This window comes from Gobio gobio, assembly GCF_949357685.1.
Source record: "Gobio gobio genome assembly, chromosome: 8".
Lineage (NCBI taxonomy): Eukaryota > Metazoa > Chordata > Actinopteri > Cypriniformes > Gobionidae > Gobio > Gobio gobio.
The window spans coordinates 16,962,470-16,983,869 of NC_137114.1; the positions used below are offsets into that span (position 1 = coordinate 16,962,470).

At 38.3% G+C, this 21,400-nt stretch overlaps 1 protein-coding gene across 1 annotated transcript in view; it reads right to left on the bottom strand.

Moving 5' to 3' along the window:
* cog6 (component of oligomeric golgi complex 6) overlaps positions 1–21,400 on the bottom strand; it is a 107,928-nt gene that overhangs the window by 59,689 nt on the left and 26,839 nt on the right. The window contains exons 5-8 of the mRNA XM_079823652.1: positions 8,010–8,121; positions 2,349–2,431; positions 2,161–2,231; positions 1,765–1,858 (exon numbers count right to left, since the gene is read on the bottom strand). Of these exons, the coding sequence (XP_079679778.1) occupies positions 1,765–1,858; positions 2,161–2,231; positions 2,349–2,431; positions 8,010–8,121 (360 nt within the window). The remainder of the gene's footprint in view (positions 1–1,764; positions 1,859–2,160; positions 2,232–2,348; positions 2,432–8,009; positions 8,122–21,400) is intronic.

The window sequence follows — 21,400 nt, forward strand, 5'->3', positions numbered from 1 at the left end:
CATGCAAACCAAGTTGTTGCATTGTACTGATATGGCTCATTAACTCAAACACACTAAATCAATCTTGACGGTTGTTTTCTTTTACGGATGTCTGGACATTGATAATGTACTGACAGTTGGAGGAAGGTACAGTAAACACAGGAAACTGCTTCCATAAGGATGTGAGAGGCTGACCCCTTGTGTTACATGATGGAACTGCAGTCTGGTTCCCGGTTGCGCACAGGTATGGGGAGCCATTGTTCTGTTTACAGTATCAAGACTAAATCGGACATAATCGCATATTATACTGTCAGTCCCTCCTTGACAAGACAGTCTGCTCCATTATTTGGCAAATACATCACTTTTACATGCCACAAAATTCTTCCAACCCTCTCCACCGTTTCCAAGGTTACTGTTGGTAATACACGAAGACGTCATGGTTTGAAATCATGCATGGCACGGAAGGTTCCCCTGCTTAAACCAGCACATGTCCAGGCCCGTCTTAAGTTTGCCAATGACCATTTGGATGATTCAGAGGAGTCATGGGAGAAAGTCATGTGGTCAGATGAGACCAAAATAGAACTTTTTGCTCATAATTCCACTAAACGTGTTTGGAGGAAGAAGAATGATGAGTACCATCCCAAGAACACCATCCCTACTGTGAAGCATGGGGGTGGTAGCATCATGCTTTGGGGGTGTTTTTCTGCACATGGGACAGGGCGACTGCACTGTATTAAGGAGAGGATGACCGGGGCCATGTATTGGGAGATTTTGGGGAACAACCTCCTTCCCTCAGTTACAGCATTGAAGATGGGTCGAGGCTGGGTCTTCCAACATGACAATGACCCGAAGCACACAGCCAGGATAACCAAGGAGTGGCTCTGTAAGAAGCATATCAAGGTTCTGGCGTGGCCTAGCCAGTCTCCAGACCTAAACCCAATAGAGAATCTTTGGAGGGAGCTCAAACTCCGTGTTTCTCAGCGACAGGCCAGAAACCTGACTGATCTGGAGAAGATCTGTGTGGAGGAGTGGGCCAAAATCCCTCCTGCAGTGCAAACCTGGTGAAAAACTACAGGAAACGTTTGACCTCTGTAATTGCAAACAAAGGCTTCTGTACCAAATATTAACATTGATTTTCTCAGGTGTTCAAATACTTATTTGCAGCTGTATATTACAAATAAATAGTTAAAAAATCATACATTGTGATTTCTGGATTTTTTGTCTCTCACAGTGGACATGCACCTACGATGACGTTCTTTTAAATTGTAATAATATTTCACATATGTACTGGATTTTTGATCAAATAAATGCAACTAAATAAATGGTGAGCAGAAAAAAAGATGTGTTCAAACTTTTGAACAGAATTCACCACAAATTAAAATATATGACAGAACTTTTTAACAAAGATTTAGTTATATGATTCATTTGATTTATTTGTATTTTGTTTCATTGAATTATTTGGCTTGACAGGGCAATGCCACTGAGTTGCCCCCTCTACACTTCTACTTATATATTTGAATAAATCTCAAACAATTTAAGAAAACAACCTTGTACCTTCCCCGTTTATCCAATTTCACATATTACATTGCTTCAGATTAATATTTGTAAAGTCTTGATTCGCCTCTAAGCTGGCTGGCTTGACCCATGGCTTTGAACTCTTTGAAAAAGCCTAGAGAGAAAATGAACGTGTGACACACCACTGCTGAAAAACGATCTGCATTGTTGTGCTCTACAGGCACTGGATGACTGTGTTGAAGTGCACGTGTGAGAGACAGAAGAACTCACTTATAAAGAACAGGCCGATCCTGGAGAGACTCCATAGCCTGACTCAACACGGGAGAAATATCACATGTTTCCTGAGTCAACCCTCTGCACTCATCTACAGACACCAAAGACAGACACAGAAACATCTATGAGGCTTCCTATAACACTAAGACACATAAATTACTTTATTTATATTACGTAACTCAAATATTTGACTAAATTACATCATCATGAAATCTAAAACAGGAGAGGCGTAAATCGTTCTATATGCTATGAGTCAAACTTATGTTCCAAATTCTCTGGCAGTAGCAGCTGTGCTTATATTCCAGAAACTCCTCTCTCGCCTCTGCTGTGTGTGTGTGTGTGTGTGTGTGTGTGTGTGTGTGTGTGTGTGTGTGGTCCAGAGCACACACTCACTCTGAGCCCAGCGATAGAGCTGCTCAAATGCCGTCTCCTGTAACACGGCCATCTGCTCCATGATCTCCAGCCTGCAGTTAAAGCACAGACATCACTGAACATCTACATGTAAAAAAATTCATTTTAAAGTTGTTGTATATTTTGATAAAGTACATTTTCTAAGTGGATTTTATTCTACTGTCTCTCACCCTGCTGTTTGCTGGTTGGTCCTCAGTAGGACCTTCACGTCTTCGTGGATGTTCTTCACACGGTTCAGCGCTCTGAAGAAGTCCTGCACAGTAAACAGAGTTCACTCAACTATTACAGCGGATTCTGCTACATTTATTTTTCATTTAGTCTGCAAGACATGGTTTACTCTGAGAGGATCATGTAACATTCTAGTTGATAAAAATCGGAAGATTGAGTTGAGAAATGTTTGTACTTGACTTCTCCAGCCACTTCTATGAAATGATGTCGGTCTGTTCTGCATGTTTTTTGTTTGTTTTTTAAATGGGATGTTAGATTTATTATTATAATTAGATTTATTATTACATTTATAATCAGCGTTGGGGGAAAAAAAGATGCTTTAAAAAGTAGGGATGCACCGAATGTTCGGCAACCGAAATTAACAAAAATTGCACTTTCGGTGTTCGGACGAATAAGTGAAAAGACCGAATAAATTTTACCGAACAATGACGTTTTTGATTACGCGTTTTTGATGACAAATATTAAAGTGTCAGAGAAAGACGCAGAAATGGCCGTTTGCAGACACTGTTCTGCTGAATTGTCTAAGCACCCTCAAATGCAAGCAAGAGCACCCTCAGTTGATACTGTAATAATATATTGGCAAATGCTCCTGTGCATATTTGTGTCTGTAGAAGGTCAAATGTATCCATTTACAACATGTTTCTGCAGCGGTGACATAGTTGTTGATCTCTTGTACGCAATGGCCAATGTGTTTAAAGTTAGTCAGACTCCACTCACTGCTCAAACCGGCAGTTTTTATTCAGTGCTGAGTTATACAGCCTCGCAAAACCTCTCATGAACAAACAAAAAGTGAAGACATGAATCGATGCAAGCAAGATATTTATTGTGCATTGTTAGCAGCTTCATTGAATTTTGTGAGATTGTGATGAACTGACATAGCGACAGCGTTTAGTGATCATAAATGGAGCGGTCTTGGCTCGCTTTCGAGTCTACAGTCTATATAATCCATTGAATAAAACTAGTGTTTTTCATGTTGCAAAAAGGATTAATGGCCAATTTCACGCTGCATTTTATTTTTTAAATTCTAAATAATCCGTTATATATATATATATATATATACACACACACACACACACACACACACACACACACACACACACACACACACACACACACACTCACCTAAAGGATTATTAGGAACACCTGTTCAATTTCTCATTAATGCAATTATCTAATCAACCAATCACATGGCAGTTGCTTCAATGCATTTAGGGGTGTGGTCCTGGTCAAGACAATCTCCTGAACTCCAAACTGAATGTCAGAATGGGAAAGAAAGGTGATTTAAGCAATTTTGAGCGTGGCATGGTTGTTGGTGCCAGACGGGCCTGAGTATTTCACAATCTGCTCAGTTACTGGGATTTTCACGCACAACCATTTCTAGGGTTTACAAAGAATGGTGTGAAAAGGGAAAAACATCCAGTATGCGGCAGTCCTGTGGGCGAAAATGCCTTGTTGATGCTAGAGGTCAGAGGAGAATGGGCCGACTGATTCAAGCTGATAGAAGAGCAACTTTGACTGAAATAACCACTCGTTACAACCGAGGTATGCAGCAAAGCATTTGTGAAGCCACAACACGCACAACCTTGAGGCGGATGGGCTACAACAGCAGAAGACCCCACCGGGTACCACTCATCTCCACTACAAATAGGAAAAAGAGGCTACAATTTGCACAAGCTCACCAAAATTGGACAGTTGAAGACTGGAAAAATGTTGCCTGGTCTGATGAGTCTAGATTTCTGTTGAGACATTCAGATGGTAGAGTCAGAATTTGGCGTAAACAGAATGAGAACATGGATCTATCATGGCTTGTTACCACTGTGCAGGCTGGTGGTGGTGGTGTAATGGTGTGGGGGATGTTTTCTTGGCATACTTTAGGCCCCTTAGTGCCAATTGGGCATTGTTTAAATGCCACGGCCTACCTGAGCATTGTTTCTGACCATGCCCATCCCTTTATGACCACCATGTACCCATCCTCTGATGGCTACTTCCAGCAGGATAATGCACCATGTCACAAAGCTCGAATCATTTAAAATTGGTTTCTTGAACATGACAATGAGTTCACTGTACTAAAATGGCCCCCACAGTCACCAGATCTCAACCCAATAGAGCATCTTTGGGATGTGGTGGAACGGGAGCTTCGTGCCCTGGATGTGCATCCCACAAATCTCCATCAACTGCAAGATGCTATCCTATCAATATGAGCCAACATTTCTAAAGAATGCTTTCAGCACCTTGTTGAATCAATGCCATGTAGAATTAAGGCAGTTCTGAAGGCGAAAGGGGGTCAAACACAGTATTAGTATGGTGTACCTAATAATCCTTTAGGTGAGTGGTTAAACCCTTTTCACATTTCCGGGTTTCTCAGAGCGGAAGTCGTCATAGTTGGGTTAAATCTTATAACGGTGAATGAGATATATATATATATATAAAAGGTTTTTTTTTATTTTATTTTTTTATGTATTTTGAGTTATATCGTGCTTTGTTTGTATGTCTGCTGGAATGTAAAAAAAAATTCTGTGTTGAATAAATATTTTAAAATTGTAGTTTTGTCATTTATTTTTCTTTTAAAAGCAAGACAAAATAGCAAAAAGCTCATTTTTACTATTTAATTCATGCAATGGTGAAACAATTGGCAAAATATATATATATATATATATATATATATATTTTTTTTTTTTTTTATAAACGTGTTATGTATTCGGCTTCGGCATTCGGACAAGAATTTTAATTTCGGTGCATTCCTATTAAAAAGTTACTTTTAAAAGTAATGTGTTACAATATTTCATTAGACCCTAAAAAAGTAACTAATTGTGCTACTTAGTAACTTTTTATGGAAAGTAATGTGTTAACTTACGTTACTTTTTCTCACCTCAATAACAAAGTGAGTTTTTTTTTAATAAAAATAATTAAATTCATGAAAACAAACAAAAGGCCCTTTCACATCAAAAGTGAACTAAATAAGCCTCAGGTTGAAGGAAAAGCAAATCATCTCCTGTCCAGTAGAGGGCACAGCTCAAAAAAAAATTTCAGTTCCAGACGTTCTGGATCACAGTGTTGAATTTTCTTCTCCTGTGTAATATTCTTCTCTTACTTCAGCCATAAAAATAAAAAAGTAATTTATCTAAAGTAATTTAGATGTTTACTCGTATGGTTGAATAGACCCTTTTCACCTTTCCGGGTTTCTCAGAGCCGGAAGTCGTCATAGTTGGGTTAAATCTTATAAAGGTGAATGATAGAATACATTAAATATATTTTTTGTGTGCCCATTTGCTCACATAGCAAAAGAAACGCCAATATAGTGATTTCACAACTTTCAAAAAGATTGAAAAAATAGAGTGAGATTGATAACGGCAGTCAAAACTCCCAAAGACTGTATTAGAAACACCCTCGCAGCAGCGGTAACTTGTTTTTTTGTAATTTAATGCTAAAGTAATAAAATACAAAAGTATTAGTGCTATAAATGTACATACGTTTAAAAAAACAATGAAAATACAAAAATCGTTGCAGGATTTATGATATTGATGACTGTTAAAACGCGTCATCACAGTGAAAAGGATCCATCGGATCGACAAAGGTCAGCAGCAAAGACATTGGTTAATAAAGTGAGATTAAATCTGTTAAAGGTCCCATTTTTCGTGTTTTTTTGAAGCTTTGATTGTGTTTACAGTGTGCAATATAACATGTGTTCATGTTTCGCGTGTAAAAAAACACAGTATTTTTCACACAATTTACTTATCTGTATACTGCTGTTTTCACTGTCCTCAAAACGGCTTGAAAGATTTCCCTGTTCTATGAAGTCCCTCCTTCAGAAATACTTAACGAGTTCTGATTGTGCCAGCGGTTCCCGTGTTGTGATTCGACAGCAGTTTAGTGCACGCAGAGCGCACGTTACCGGAAAGGTCACGCCTCTCACCATAACGGGGATGCATGCGCTCAATGATCTCCAAGTACAGCGTCCCTGGGAAAGCCAAACAAAGGTGACTTGACTCCGGGATGAAAATAACAGCGTCTCGACGACATGGCGACAAACAAACTATACAAACGCAACCGAACGCAACACTTTGTCTTCTCCATGAGGGAGCAACAAGACCACGCCCCCTTTTTCGCATACTCTTGTGGGCTGAGGTTAGTCGACAAACTGTTCTACTGACGTAATTAAAGCAGGATGTACAGGGATGTAGTCCAAACCGGCCGTTCACTGTAGGCTTTGAAAGGGAACTTCTGTTAAATAAAATATCTCGCTTGGCATTGAACTTTGAGCTTTATAATTTTACAGGTATTATAAATGCTCTAACAGCAACATTACACACTAACTAAAGTTTGAAAAATGGGATCACGAAGAACAGGACCTTTAAATTACACAAATATTTAATCATTGCAGGTTTGAGTGACATTCTGAGTTTGCTTGTTTTATAGAGGGTATGCACGTGACGTCCCCGTCAGCCGGAGGGACTGCGGTTATGCCCACTGAGTGGCGAATAGACTGGGTGGCAGTATTGGTTTTTAGCGTGAATGCCACAAAAAACACACAAAACACATCTAAAATGGGAAAGGGCTTTGAGATTGACTGTACAAATAGATTTGACACAAAAATCTGATGTATATTTTACAGACTGCTGAAAGCTACAGAAAAGAGAAGCAACTGGATCGCTGTAATTCACAGAAACAACTGGACTCCAGGCAGCGTAGAATTACAGTTATCATTTTGTGTCAATATATTGAATTATGAGGTAAACTCATACCTATATGTTGTTGTATTGTTATATTGTAAAATATATTGTATCGACAACTCATCAATTAATATTTACCATCTTATATTCTGCATAATTGATTGAATTGAAATAAACGCTGGACGATATATATAACATTGATATAAGTGATCACTTATATATTGTATTTATATAAAGCGTTCACTGGCAAAGTTGCTTTATGTATTTCCCCGTTGTCAAAATCAGGCTCATATAAATGTCAGCAAACACGATTCCTGGCAGCATGTCAATCAATATCTTGGTAAGTTGGATCTTTGGTAAGTTGTAAGGAACACCATAGAGTACAACCTTTAGTTTAAACTGATAATCGTTTGTTTTACTCATGTTTTTGCAACCTTTAGTTTAAACTGATAATCGTTTGTTTTACTCATGTTTTTGCAACCTTTAGTTTAAACTGATAATCGTTTGTTTTACTCATGTTTTTGCAGTTTCCCCTATTAACTCCAGTCACGCAGCAGCTCTTCTGCCACTCTATACATCTTGAGGAATAGTGAATGTGTTTACGTGGAAGTGAGATGAGTAAATGCATGTTCACGTGCACACAACACCTCTGCACTTACTCACCATTTCTCTCAACAAGAGGACAGGAGGACTTATTTGAAAAAGTAACTCAGATATTTTGTATGATATTTTACTAGCTACTTGAAAAAAAGGAATCTGATTACGTAAATCACTTACTTGTAATGCCAACACGCTTTATAATTATCATTCAAGATGAAAATAATGCTGCCAATCTGCCATCTCGTGGTTTGACGGCATTCTTACGCTTTCATTCTCAAATGAAGTTTCAGAGGGAATGACCAGTAGTTTTTTTGTAGGATAACATGAGGTCACCTCTGTGATGGGTCCATCTCGTGCGGAGCGTAACGTTCCCATCTCGGCGGAGGACAGCTGGAACTTTGACAGGAATGCCTGGGCCACCTGAGCTCGAACCTCCAACCGATGGCTAAAGAAAGAAGGAAATGCCATATAACTTTATATAACAATTCAACTCGTTCAGCAGAGTCATATAAATAGTGTATATAGAGAGAGAGAGATTCATTTGGACAAGACATTTTCATTTATGAACTCAGAAACTCCTATCCAAAGCAAATTCCCTGAGCCAACACTAGATGGCAGTCACACTCTTGCCAAAAACACAACACACATTCATACTTGCACTATGAAACAAACATACCATTAGTCTTTCATCCATTTATTAAAAAAGAAAAGAAAAAAAAAAAGCACTGTATGAGCAAATTGTAGAAAAATAGCCCTGGGGAAAAGGGCTTGGGGCGACATTATTAGAACAAGAACATCTATAAAGTATGACATCGGAACAAAAGCAGTCATGACAACCGCTGTCCTCAGAGAGCAACTCACTGCTGATTCAGCCCCCTTTCATTTCTTCACTTTCCTCTCACCAATAAAGCCAACCAGCACTCAGACCATGCATTTATTTTCAGGAACCATCTATTGTCTACAGTCATTGTTAAAGCAATACTATAGTGACATAAACATAAGCATATTTAATAATAAAAATAAAAAAACAGGTTGACTTTTGTAATAAAGTCTCCCATGCCATATGTACTACCATTTCTTTTGACCTCCTGAGATTCTGAATTATTTACTCTGTTAAAGAGTTGATTCTCATGCTAAACATGGCCAAACTCACTGCTGGACATAATGGGGTATTGGAGGTAAAAAATTACATAAATACAAACCGATCGTTTTGTGTCTTAAGACATCAATGTGTCATCACGAGCCGCAGGGTTTAATATGGATTATATTACTCTCATAGTTCTCATACTCTCAAGTGTTACCATTCACATGCATTATACAACTGACAGACTGCAACAGTTGGAGATAAAATCTTCATTTGTGTTCTACTGAAGAAACAAAGTCACCTGTATCTTGGATGCCCTGGGGGGGGAAGCAGATAAACATCACATTTTCATTTTCGGGTGAACTATCCCTTTAATAAATATCCTGACGCTTCAAAGCTTTATAATGGCGCAAGTTGAATACGGAAGGCGGAGGCTAGATATTTTACTTTATAAAGTTATAAATATGGATATTTTTCTAACAAACTTCATCGATTCACTTCAGAAGGCCTTTATTAATCGCTGGAGCCGTGTGGAGGACGTTTATGAGGGATGGATGCACTTTTTTGAGCTTCAAACTCAATTGGACCCTGTCACTGCCACTATAAAGCTTGGAAACATCAGGATATTTATTAATATAACTCTGATCGTGTTTATTAGAAAGAAGAAAGTCTTCATGGTGAGTAAAGCATGGGCTAATTTTGATTTTAAAGTGAAGGAATCCTTTAACTCTCCCCATGGCTATACGTGCTTGTAACAGTGTTTAACATGCCAAAGGAAACATGTAAGCATTCAGGGGATGTGTCTAGTCGTGTGGACATGCTTTGGAATCATATTTCATGTTTCCGGTTTCAAAGAAATATTTGGCATTTGCTTTAGGCCAGGGGAAAGATATCCGACCTGGAAAATTTGAACAATGAGAACATGTCAAAGATGTATTAAATGGCAGTAATTCCCCGCCACCCAAGGTTTACCTCTGCCGGGTGTGTGTGTGTGTGTGTGTGTGTGTGTGTGTGTGTGTGTGTCTGTGAGGGACATCGTAAATGTCAGAGAAGATGTAAATTACAACTCAAAGACATAACTCAAAGACATTACTCAAAGACATAAGCAAACTGGAATTTTAGGCATCCGACTTAATGGAACGGTTTGCCGCTTTTGTTGGTTTGGGTTTTTTTTTTTTTTTTCTATTAAGCTTTACTTGTATTTCAGTTTTAGCACTTCTTAAGTAATTCTGGTACTTGTTTTATTTCAGTTAGTTTTCAAGGCAACATTTCTAACCATTTCATTTTTTTTAGTAAGTTTAAGTTTATTAAGTTTAAATTATTATCTATTTATATTTTATTGTATTTCAGCTTTATTTCAATTAATTTCAATACTTAATTATAGCACTAATTTGTGAATGAATCATTCTTTTGAGTCAGATCTTTTTGGATCTTGCTCACAAACCCGCACAGCATACAGTCTACTGTTGCAAAACTGCAGGACGTGCTCGATAATAAAAAGAGTTATTAAGCCACGAAAGTGGTACTGTTCCCCAAGCGGCTTTCTGTGTGTGCTCTCCGAGACGGAGTGGAACATGGGACAATAATAATATTTATACATAAATTGTAAATGCTAAATCCCCTTGATATCGATCGCTGATGCATTTGATAGGCTATCTCTCTATAATAGCCTACACCATGGTCTATCTTTGCAACTAGGTTTTATTACGCATATTTACATTTATGCATTTGGCAGACACTTTTATCCAGAACGACTTACAGTGGCCTTATTACAGGACAATCCCCCTGGAGCAACATGGAGTAAAGTGCCTTGCTCAAGGACACACTGGTGGTGACCGCTGGGATCGAACCAGCAACCTTCTGCATATCAGTTCCATGGTTTAACCCACTGGACCACCATCTCACACTATTTCACTCGTACAGTGTGAGCAGACAAGTCGCGCTCAGCGATCAGACCGCACAGTGTGAGCACATAAATCGTGAGCTTTGTACGAGTAGATCGCATGCGATGTAAAGCCAGTGCGAGTAGGTAACCTTGCTGAAATGGCATAGAAACCGCACAGTGTACGCCCAGCTTAACTGGTGGCACTGCAACCTCAGCCTCAGCCTGTTGATTCAAGGCATACTACACTGGATAATACAACCAACAAGCTTCAGTCTACCTCAGCTCGTGCAAAGAAGATAACCGAGTCGGCGGTGCATTTCATTTGTAAGGATTTGCGGCCGTATAGTGTGGTTGAAAACCCCGGCTTCAGGCATATACTCGCAGATGAGTTATCAAACTATCAAATATCAAAATATTGTTTACAGTATAGTAGATCATTATAAATAAAAGTGGCTTGACTTGAATTGATTTAGTGCTTTTTACAATACCGATTGCTTTAAAGCTTTACAGTGATAATAGGAAAATAATTCAAGTTTGTTTTGGCTTTACAGCAGCTCTACAAGAAAATAGTGTCATTGTCCAGCTTAAGTAAGTTCAGCGTTGATTGATTTTGGTTGTAAAAGTCTACACAGCAGCTCTGGAGACAACAGTGATGTCATCGTCCAGCTCAGTTCAGTTCGCATACAATGGTGTCAATGCAGTCAGATCAATAATTTTGTTGAACATTAAGCATACTTGATGTTTTAGCACACTATTTCAGTTTTATGAATGCTTACTTAATGCACTTCATTTTTATATGATTTTTGTCTACATTTTGTCTACAATCTTCATTTTTAGTTAAAAGTAGGGCTGCGCAATATATCGAAATTATCGAAATATCGCAAATGTACATTTTTGCATATCGCAAGGGTACGCAATATCTGAATGATTTTAATAGGCTACTTCAACATTGTGAAAAGTGTACGTTTTAGGTTGATGCATATAGCAGAGAATAGACAAGGCACACGACTGTTACTTATGTGACTTGCTTGACGTTAAAAAGAGCTATTAAACACAATAACTTGCGAAAAACAACTTGCAGTCTCGCGCTGTCTGACACACACACCGAAACATGCACACAAGCCGTTCTTTTTTTCGTGTCTTGTTACACACTTGAACTGTCAAATACACACTCTTTATGTCAAAATGACTGTCTTGATGAGTATTCATGTAAACACAGTCAGTTATGTTTAACTGAAAGATATCAGTCGGGGAAATAAATAGATTTTACACGCTTAAGGCAATATCGCGTTATTTAACAAGGATATTGCACATCGCATTTTTCTTCAATATCGCACATGCCTAGTTAAAAGTGTTCAGTGACACAATATCACTTTATACATTTCAGTGTGTTCACTGTTCAGTGACACTGTGCAATGCAAATAGTTTTTATTATTTTAACAATATAATGTGATACAAAGTGATACAGCAAGTTGTATTTCCATCTCTTTTTTTATAAAAAAAAAGGGTATTGCAATATTAAATTGCAATATGCATCGTATCACAATATATTGTGATGTGTATCGTATCATGAGACCCTTGCCAATACCCAGCCCTATCGGCCAATGCTAGTAATCGGTGATCAGCCTCAAAGCACCCTTATTTATGATGTTTTTATGGCACTAAACTTTTATTACTGCATTAAATAATATGACTAGTACACTCTTTAAAACTTCTCTTTTTGTTTTCTTGCCAGAAAAAAGGTCATATGGTATGAGTGAACAATGACAATTTTCATTTCGGGGGAACTAATCCTTTAAGTCTATAAAACCACACTACTTTCACTGGAGTGTAACTGTAAAAATTTGACTAACAGATCCGCAGATGGTAGGTTTTGTGCATTTATGCTCAGATGAGCATGGGTGACTTCACATCAGACACCAAACTGTCATCCTCTGGATCTCCTCATAAACTATTAATGAGAACTACAGGACCTCAGAGAAGAAGAAAAAAAGAAAGTGCACTGAAAAAAAGTGCGAGACCATGACACATTTTCACTTTGAGTCAAGCAAAGTCAAGAAATATAAATATATAAAAAGCACAAAGTCACAGATGAATACCTAAGCGCAGTCTGTAAAGCTCAGGGCATGTAACTGAACAGTTCTTTCAAGACTTGAAGTCATGAGCCATGAACATTTTCTGCACAACTACTCTCTACAGCACCAACTACATTATATAAAAATGTATGTATGCATGTACACCGATCAGGCATAACATTATTCAGGTGAAGTGAATAACACTGATTATCTCTTCATCACGGCACCTGTTAGTGGGTGGGATATATTAGGCAGCAAATGAACATTTTGACCTCAAAGTTGATGCATTAGAAGCAGGAAAAATGGGCAAGAATAAGGAATTGAGCGAGTTTGACATCACCAAATTGTGATGGCTAGACAACTGGGTCAGAGCATCTCCAAAACTGCAGCTCTTGTGGGGTGTTCCCGGTCTGCAGTGGTCAGTTCTCTATCAAAAGTGGGCCAAGGAAGGAACAGTGGAGAACCGGCGACAGGGTCATGGGCGGCCAAGGCTCATTGATGCACGTGGGAAGCGAAGGCTGGCCCGTGTGGTCCGATCAAAAAGACGAGCTACTGTTAATGCTGGTTCTGATAGAAAGGTGTCAGAATACACAGAGCATCGCAGTTTATTATGTATGGGGCTGCATAGCTGCAGACCAGTCAGGGTGCCCATCTGACCCCTGTCCACCACGGACCACGGTACAAAGGAAGAAGGAGGCCTAGTCTGATGAATCATGTTTTCTTTTACATCACGTGGATGGCCGGGTGCGTGTGCGTCGCTTACCTGAGGAACACATGGCACCAGGTGCACTATGGGAAGAAGGCAAGCCGGCGGAGGCAGTGATGCTCTGGGCAATGTTCTGCTGGGAAACCTTGGGTCCCGCCATCCATGTGGATGTTACTTTGACACGTACCACCTACCTAAGCATTGTTGCAGACAATGTACACCCCTTCATGGAAATGGCAGGATAATACTCCCTGCCACAAAGCAAAAATGGTTCAGGAATGGTTTGAGGAGCACAACAATGAGTTTGAGGTGTTGACTTGGCCTCCAAATTCCCTAGATCTCAATCCAATGGAGCATCTGTGGGATGTGCTGAACAAACAAGTCCGTTGCATCGAGGTCCCACCTCGCAACTTAAAGGACTTAAAGGATCTGCTGCTAACATCTTGGTGCCAGATACCACAGGACACCTTCAGGGGTCTAGTGGAGTCCATGCCTCGACGGGTCAGGGCTGTTTTGGCAGTAAAAGGGGGACCCACACAATATTAGGTCATAATGTTATGCCTGATCGGTGTATGCATGTATGTGTAGAGAGAGAATATAGGTAGATTTTCATCATTTAGTGACGTTTGCAAGCTTTATGATGCACCACAAAAACAGAGCATCTGCTAACACTCCAAAGTTTGACTCGTTCCTCAGACTAATGCCTCCTCCAATCAAATCTACTGATCATCAAGCACAACACATTACAGAAATGAGTGGTGAAGATATTAATCAATGCCTCAACCCAGAAAAACTTATCTCCAGAAGCCCAGAACACAAAGCAGCAGGCTTGCCTACTTGTTGACTTTTTTTTTTTTTTTTACTTGTTATGTGCATGGGGGTGTTATGAAAGTCAGAGAACATTTGTGTGGGTGGGTAATAAGGTCCCAGCTTAATTAGCACAATAAGATAACGGACCCTTCTGGATATCAGGATTTTCACTGCAAGACTCCACTTACAGCAATTTCACAACCAGAGAAAGAGCCATCAAACGTGGAAACTTCAGTTTATCAGAGGACCCTTTAGAAACCAGAACTACAATAACATGGTTTAGACAAAATGCGGCAAATGCTGAGCACATCTCAAAACGACACGTCATCCGTTAATTAGCTTTCAAACTAAAGGATTCACAAATTTCTACAGACAATTGATCAGAAAAGCCAACACAGAAGTTGAACTCATGTAAAACTTTGGCTATTCATGAGAGATTAAAAGGACATTCATAAGACGAGGGCTGGCTGAAGAGGTTTCTTCAACACTTCCCACATCTCAGTAACTCGAATCTCTCAAGAATTTCTCATTTTAGTACATCTGTTTAGTGGGGCTGAGCAATTACTCACATTTTGATTTAGTTTTTGGCTTCCAACGATTATGAAAATTCAGCATACCGCATTCCGCACAGCGCACTTTCATTTCCTTCACAGCGGTGTGCTTTCGTTCCTCCCCAAGCAAAACTTAACATCCAAATCAGCCGAATAAGAGAGTGATGTAAAATGCAGTCTACTGTTGCTAAACTGTGGGGCGTGCTTGATACTAAACAGTTTGATTAAAAGCGTATTAAGCCGCAAAAGTGATCCTGTCCCCTAGGCGGGCTCCTGTGCGCACGCTCCGAGATTGGGCGGAACGTGCAAGTGAAGTTTACTGTGGGGTTCAGACACGCCTAAACGGTCAAATAGCCTACACACAAATATGTCGAAGTGCCATTTTGGTAAGTATCCTAGCAAACAGTCGGTTACGTCTTGAGTACATGTAAACATTTAAAGCTACACTGTGTGATATTTTCCCCCATCTAGTGGTGAAATTGTATATGACCATCCAGTGAATTTTAGTTTCTGTTCCTCTCAATTCCGATTTCGTTTTAACTCCTACGGTGGCCGATTTAGTCCAAGATTAATATGGCTTCCAGTTCGACCTCGTCCACATTCGACACGGTGCCATCGAGTGTTAAAACGCCAAAGGCGAAGCTTGAATTTACGGGTATGTCCCTCTTTGGCTAATGTACTTTCAAGATGGAGGGGCAACATGGCGACCCGCATTCAAACCCCTCACCTGTATGTGTTTTCAATGGCATATTATAAACTTACGAGAATACTTTATTACTTGAAAGAAGTAAATATACATTAATGAGCACATATATTTTTATAAGTGTTTTTAGCTAAGAATAAACCAAAAAAGTTACACAGTGTAGCTTTAAGAAAGCGTGTTTGAAATGTATTGATCCGTGCAGCTCTTAAAGTGACAGCAGCCTAATAATTCTGCAGCATTTTAATAAAACAAGAAAAGACAAAGATAAATTCACTCACTGCTCTTCAATTAATAACTTTTGTTTTAAATAAGGATTTATATTTTTGTTCTGTTTTGTCTGTTTTGTTTGTAATTAGTTTCTTTGGTGTTCTGTAACTGTTTTGAGGACTTTTTAACTTACATTTAAATAACAATTATCGATACTTCTGAAAAAACGAATAGGTTACAATGTAATTTCTTTTAAAATTACTCATATAACGACATAAGACTTTGATCATATAACCCACCAATAATAGTGTTAAATAATCGTGATTTCAATATTGACCAAAATAATCGGGATTATGATTTTTGCCATAATCGAGCAGCCCTAGTGTTTCTGCAAATTAAGTACAGTGTGATGCTGGACCCAGGGGCGTAGGAACGACTTTGACTTTGGGGGGGACATTTTGGCCACTATGAATCAACGTCCATCCCACCATAATAGTAACATACAATATGGTGACATGGTACAACATGTATGTTTTGCTCATGTGATAATGTAACGGGAAAACAACATTCTGCATGTTGAAATTTGCAGTAAGTGCTCATTTATTTCACCCCCATTTCCTTTAAAAAAAATCTATTTTGCACTAGGTACACAAAATACTTCCTCTCAGTGTCTTTTGGACAAAAATGTCCTCATTGGAACCCAATAAAACTGCAATGTTTAATCCCATTGCCATTTAACTATAAAATGATGCAATCTTTGTTAATAGGCTTTTATTCTGTTGGCAGAAAATAGGCTAAAACAAACTTGCCCTCAAATAGAATAGATATAGACAAAACAGCATATTAATAGCCTAATAGAGATTGAACGGGCTATTCCAAACTGCGATTATTCTGGTTAAAATGTGTTTTTTTTTTTTTTTTTTACAAATGAAAAATGTATGCATATAACATTTTATATATTAATGAGACTAATAATAATTATTATATTCGATAAATGCAAATATTTCACAAAATTAAAATAGAGTATTTAAGAATAAATAAACAATATAATAATATTATTAATAATAACATTTATATTTTACAGAAAACTGCTGGGTTAACTGTTAATTTGCAGACAGCATATGACTAAAAATCATTAGAAAGGTCTAAGGATTTAATGTAAAAAATAAATGAAATTCTGTGCTTTTTATCTGTGATATCAATTTCTTAAAGCTACACTATGTAACTTTTCCGTCCACTAGAGGTCGCCTGTTCAAAACAAAGGCGTAGTTTGATGACGCCACGTTTGAGCGCAGAATCTTGGGACATGTGGTCTTCACCTCACAGCCGGTGGAAAACAGTCAGGATAGGACTCGGGCAGAAATAATGTTCATGGATGCGATTATTAACATTACTGTAGTCTGAAGCAGAGCAGGAGCGAGTGTTGTGGAGCTGAGCAAGGCCGCAGGAGCGATTGAAGAGCGGGACTGTTATTATGGCATAGTCGCCGGCGGGACTTTTATTATGACACGGTTGCCGGCGGCACTTCCTCTTCTCCAGTGCTGAGTGTGAGGTAACGCAACTCTGTTTATCGTATTAGATATATCTCAGTGTGTTGAAAAGGAAGTTATGACGTTCGCTCGGCGGCTGCTATGACACTTGTTCACACTGCAGTGAGAGTAAAGTGTTTCACTGAATAAAACCGGAAACCGAGGGTGACGCAGATATGACGCAATCGACAGGCGACTCCCTCAAACGCATAGCTCACACGTCCCGGTTCCTCGGTTAAAATAGCAATTTTCTCACGATTTACAAATAGTTGAAAACATTTGGGATATTCTAAGTACTCAACTGAACAAAATATATAACACTGGCCTAGTGGTTTCTGGATGTTTTACTGCAAAAATCCTACATAGTTCACCTTTAAAGTCTATTTAATATGCAATATGAGCCTCCTTTGCATCCACTGTGGGGAAAAAACTGTACATTGGAGAAAAACATGGATTGTCATATAGATTTATTTAGAGATAAGTATTGCTTTTCTTATTTGTACCCAAACGTTTAATTCACCTGGAAGCCAGAGGGCGCCCTTGAGCAGAAACTCCACATTTGCCTCAGAGAAGTAATCACCCTAATGTGAAGCTAGCGATGTAGGATAAACAAGAGATAGAAACGCTTTGACTGATGAAACGAAGACAATAAACACGACTGCATCAAGATCTGGTGTATTTGAGTCCTTCAAGCCTTCACTATTTTCATAATAATAAGGTATGCAGTGCTGATTGAGTGCAGACTTTATCAATGTATAGAATAATATAAAACAATGCATGTCTGCCTCATTCTGTCCAACAAAATACAACGTTATTAAAGGTAGACATATTTTGCGGGCAGGTAATTGCCTTTATCATGGGATTTGTGGTTTTATCACCGCATACGTGTACCAACACCAATATCCCCCAGAAAGAACTAACGTTACAACACCCGAACGAACGCTCTGAGGGCGGCGTAGCAAACACTCTAGAGCGCCGCTTTGTCTACGATTCGATACTTTTTTGCTACTGTGTGACTTTTATAACTTTATGCGGCCAGCGTTTTTGGAAATGAATAAAACCTTTTTTTTAAAGACCTAACGTTAACTGAATGAAATTTAAGACCTCGGATGAAAATCTGGCCGCTTTTAAGACATTTTAAGGCCTTAAATTAAAAAAATAATATTTTAGACATTTTAAGACCCCGCGGGAACCCTGTAATTTTAACTGCTTGACTGAGACTAATTTACCTCATACAAAGTCGAGTCGTATTCAATTTCAAAGCTGGTGCGCACCGGTAACGTATTTGCATGTTCCTAGTGTAATATTAACGTCTATGCCTATCAGATGCTCCGAGTCCGTGAAAAGTGAAGAATATGAAGCTGGTGGGCGAATGGTGATTATTCAAATACTGTATAGCATGAAATGTGACATATCACTCTGGCTTTGACTTGCTGGCAAAACCGAATATCATCTTTGTCGCACTCGCGCTTTAAAAATAAAAGTTCAAAATGTACAGTTTTTGTCCCTGCGGTATAGGCAAATTTTTGGGTGGGACACATGCAGCATTTTCAAATATTGAGGGGGACACGTCCCCCCCCCCCCCCCGGTTCCTACGCCAATGGCTGGACCCCACATTTTTTGCTGGCTCTGGTGCACTTTGAAAGTTCAAAATTAAGAGCTCCAACCCATGTTCAGTTCACCCAAAAATTTAAATTACCCCATGATTTACTAACCCTCAAGTCATCCTAGGTGTAGATTACATTCTTCTTTCAGACGAACAGAGTTATTTAAAAAATTTCCTGGCTCTTCCAAGCTTTATAATGGCAGTGAATTTTTGGGTCATTTGTGAAGTCCATAAACGTGCATCTATCCATCATATAACTGCTCCACACGGCTCCAGAGTTAAATAAAGGCCTTCTGAAGCGAAGTGATGCATTTGTGTAAGAAAAATATTCATTTTTAAAACTGTACGGACTCAAATAACTAGCTTCCGGCGGATTGCCGTACGCATCGATTTCCGGCGAAAGAGTAACCCTTTACCCTTGAACCCTTGATGCATGCGTATTGACGAAGGCAGAAGCGCAGAAGATAGAGCAAAACAAAACACCGGTCATGAATTGGAGTCTAAAACAAGAATTTTTAAAGAGAAATGACAGATTTCGATATAAAACAAGAGAGGCTTGAGTTTGTTGACCAGCCCTATCCATGAGAGGCTTCAAAACGTGCGATGCTCCTATACATCGCGTCAGGGGTTACTCTTTTAGCGCAAGTCGACTTGCGTACCGCTGACCGCCTGAAGTTAGTTATTTTAGTCTATGAAGTTTTAAATATGTGTATTTTTCTTACATAAACGCGCCACTTCGCTTCAGAAGGCCTTTATTATCCCCCCGGAGCCGTGTGGAGAAGTTAAATGATGGATAGATGCACTTTTATGGACTTCAAAAATGACCCAACAATTCACTGCCATTATAAAGCTTGGAAGAGCCATTTTTTATATAACTCTGATTGTATTCGTCTGAAAGAAGAATGTCATATACACCTAGGATGGCCTAAGTAAATCATGGGGTAATTTTCATTTTTGGGTGAATTAACCCTTTAACAAAGAAAAACATTTGTGAATTGACTTGTACCTGCACTTTAATTAAAGAGGACTCTTCTTTAGTTCATATAGAGTATCTACATTACACTCACATTGGTGTTTAAGGAAGCCAAACAATTAGAATCTCACAATAATCATACCATTTTATATTATTATCTCTATTAGTCATAATAGCCTTATATTGTAAAACAAATGCACTGTAAAATAAATGAAAATGAATACTTCATAAGTATATTATTTTACTTTAAGCTACAGTGTAATAATATGTTTGCTCTAATTTATACACTTGCAAGAGAAAACCCCTTATTTTGACAGAAACCGTGCTAAAAAGCCCAATTCTGCTGGAACACTGCTCCATGTGGCGTAACAGGATGTTTCCCCCCCCCCTTCTGTATCAAAGATGTTTGATGTCAGTGGAAAAGTGAATAATTAATAGCACAAAACAAACTGTGATCAACATTTTAAGCTATTAACTTTTAAAAGGGAGAAAATGTTGAAAAGAGAAACTGCCAAGAGAAACCACCAAACTATCAAAAAGTTAATACAATAAAAAAACTAAAAAGAAAATTCTAAAAATAATTACATTTCTGGGTAATACTTTACTTGAAGGGGTGTGCATAAGACTGAGACCTTCTTAATCATGACATGACACATGAGTTATGCATGTTCATGACAACTGTCATTAAGTGTCATTCGCTCAGTTATGTCATTTTAAATGCAAAGATGACATTATTTGAGATGTATTGGTTTATGTCAAGTTGTCATAACCAAGACATAATAACCTGTCAGTGTCTTTGTCATGACAACTTGACATTACCAAGACAAAAATAACCTGTCATAAACATGACATAGCAGATTAATTATCAAACTTAAGTAATAAAATATTAAATATTATCCAAATTACGTGTTAATACTCAGTCAAATTATTTTATAACTGTCATGAATATTTTCCTTGACCTAAACTACAGTGGTACAAATTGAATTTGTCATTAAAATGTCATTAAGTGTCAATACTCTGTCAAATTATTTTATAACAGTGAAAACTCACCTCAAAATGATAGAGTGGCAGCACTGGTTAGGTGTACGCCATTATGATTATGACTTATCCATGATGTAAAAAAGCATTTCAAGAAAATATAAATGTGTGGGATGCTGTAATTAACTGTTTAGGAAACTTAAAAAAAAAAAAAACATGAACTGAAAAATAATCATGACGCTGTTATAAAATAATTTGATAGAGTATTAACACTTAATGACATTTTACATGACAAATTCAACTTCAAAAAAAGATTTATGACAGGTTATGTTGTCTTGGTTATGTCAAGTTGTCATGACAAAGACACTGACAGGTTATGGTTTATGTCAAGTTGTCTTAAAGACATCTCAAATAATGTTAAAAATGACATAATTGAGCGTATGACACAATGACAGTTGTCATAAACAAGCATGCAAACTCCTTCATATTCATGACATGTGTCAGTCTTATGCACACCCCTTCAAGTAAAGTGTTACCCATTTCTGTTTGACCTTTGTGTTTATATTTGCAAGAACCTTTACTTGTGTGTTGGGTTGACACTTGATGTCTAGTGTAAA